We start from the raw sequence: 719 nt of genomic DNA, 5'->3' as shown, positions 1-719 counted from the left end.
CCCCACTTGGCAGAGGAGGCCCAGGCACTGGGAGATAGAAGGAACTTGAGTGCCTGGGACTGAAAGGAGGGCTGAGGAGGTCAAGAAAAATTCCAAACTTGATCACCAGAGGCCATTAAGTCAGGACCCAAACCTGCACTGGTCACACACAGGAAACTGAAGCAGAGAGTGAGGTTGGCCAAGCGACTTGGAAGACTTTACATGGGAAGGGACCGAAGGAAGGTGCAAGACAGCTGCTGTCCAGGGGCTCCAGAGGAAAGGAAAGGAAGACAAGAGCAGGAGGGTCCCCTGTGTGCAAGAGGCAGCCACTCTGTGAACAGTCACAGAGGTCTGGACATCAAGGGTGAGGTCCAACACCTCAGCCTCTCTCCTTCATCTCACAACCCACTCTGTCCACACAGGTCAGCCCAAGGCCTCCCCCACAGTCACTCTGTTCCCACCATCCACTGAGGAGCTGGCAACCGACAAGGCCACACTAGTGTGTATGATCAAAGATTTCTACCCAGGTGACATTTTTGTATCCTGGAATAGAGACGGCACCCCCATCACTCAGGGCGTGCAGACCAGCAAGCCCTTCAAACAGAGCGACAACAAGTATGGGGCCAGCAGCTACCTCAGCATGACTGCTAGTGATTGGCGTCGTCGCGACGCATTCACTTGCCGGGTCGAACATGAGGGGATCACCGTGGAGAAGACCGTGTCCCCTGCATCCAGTTCTT

At 55.1% G+C, this 719-nt stretch overlaps 1 protein-coding gene across 1 annotated transcript in view; it reads left to right on the top strand.

The window, feature by feature from the left end:
- LOC102497205 (immunoglobulin lambda-1 light chain) overlaps positions 1-719 on the top strand; it is a 51493-nt gene that overhangs the window by 43038 nt on the left and 7736 nt on the right. The window contains exon 5 of the mRNA XM_027770439.1: positions 402-713. Coding sequence (XP_027626240.1) covers positions 402-713 — 312 coding nt within the window. The remainder of the gene's footprint in view (positions 1-401; positions 714-719) is intronic.

The sequence above is a fragment of the Tupaia chinensis genome, unplaced genomic scaffold (assembly GCF_000334495.1).
Source record: "Tupaia chinensis unplaced genomic scaffold, TupChi_1.0 Scaffold000137_1, whole genome shotgun sequence".
Lineage (NCBI taxonomy): Eukaryota > Metazoa > Chordata > Mammalia > Scandentia > Tupaiidae > Tupaia > Tupaia belangeri.
This window is presented reverse-complemented; position numbering and strand designations above follow the sequence as displayed.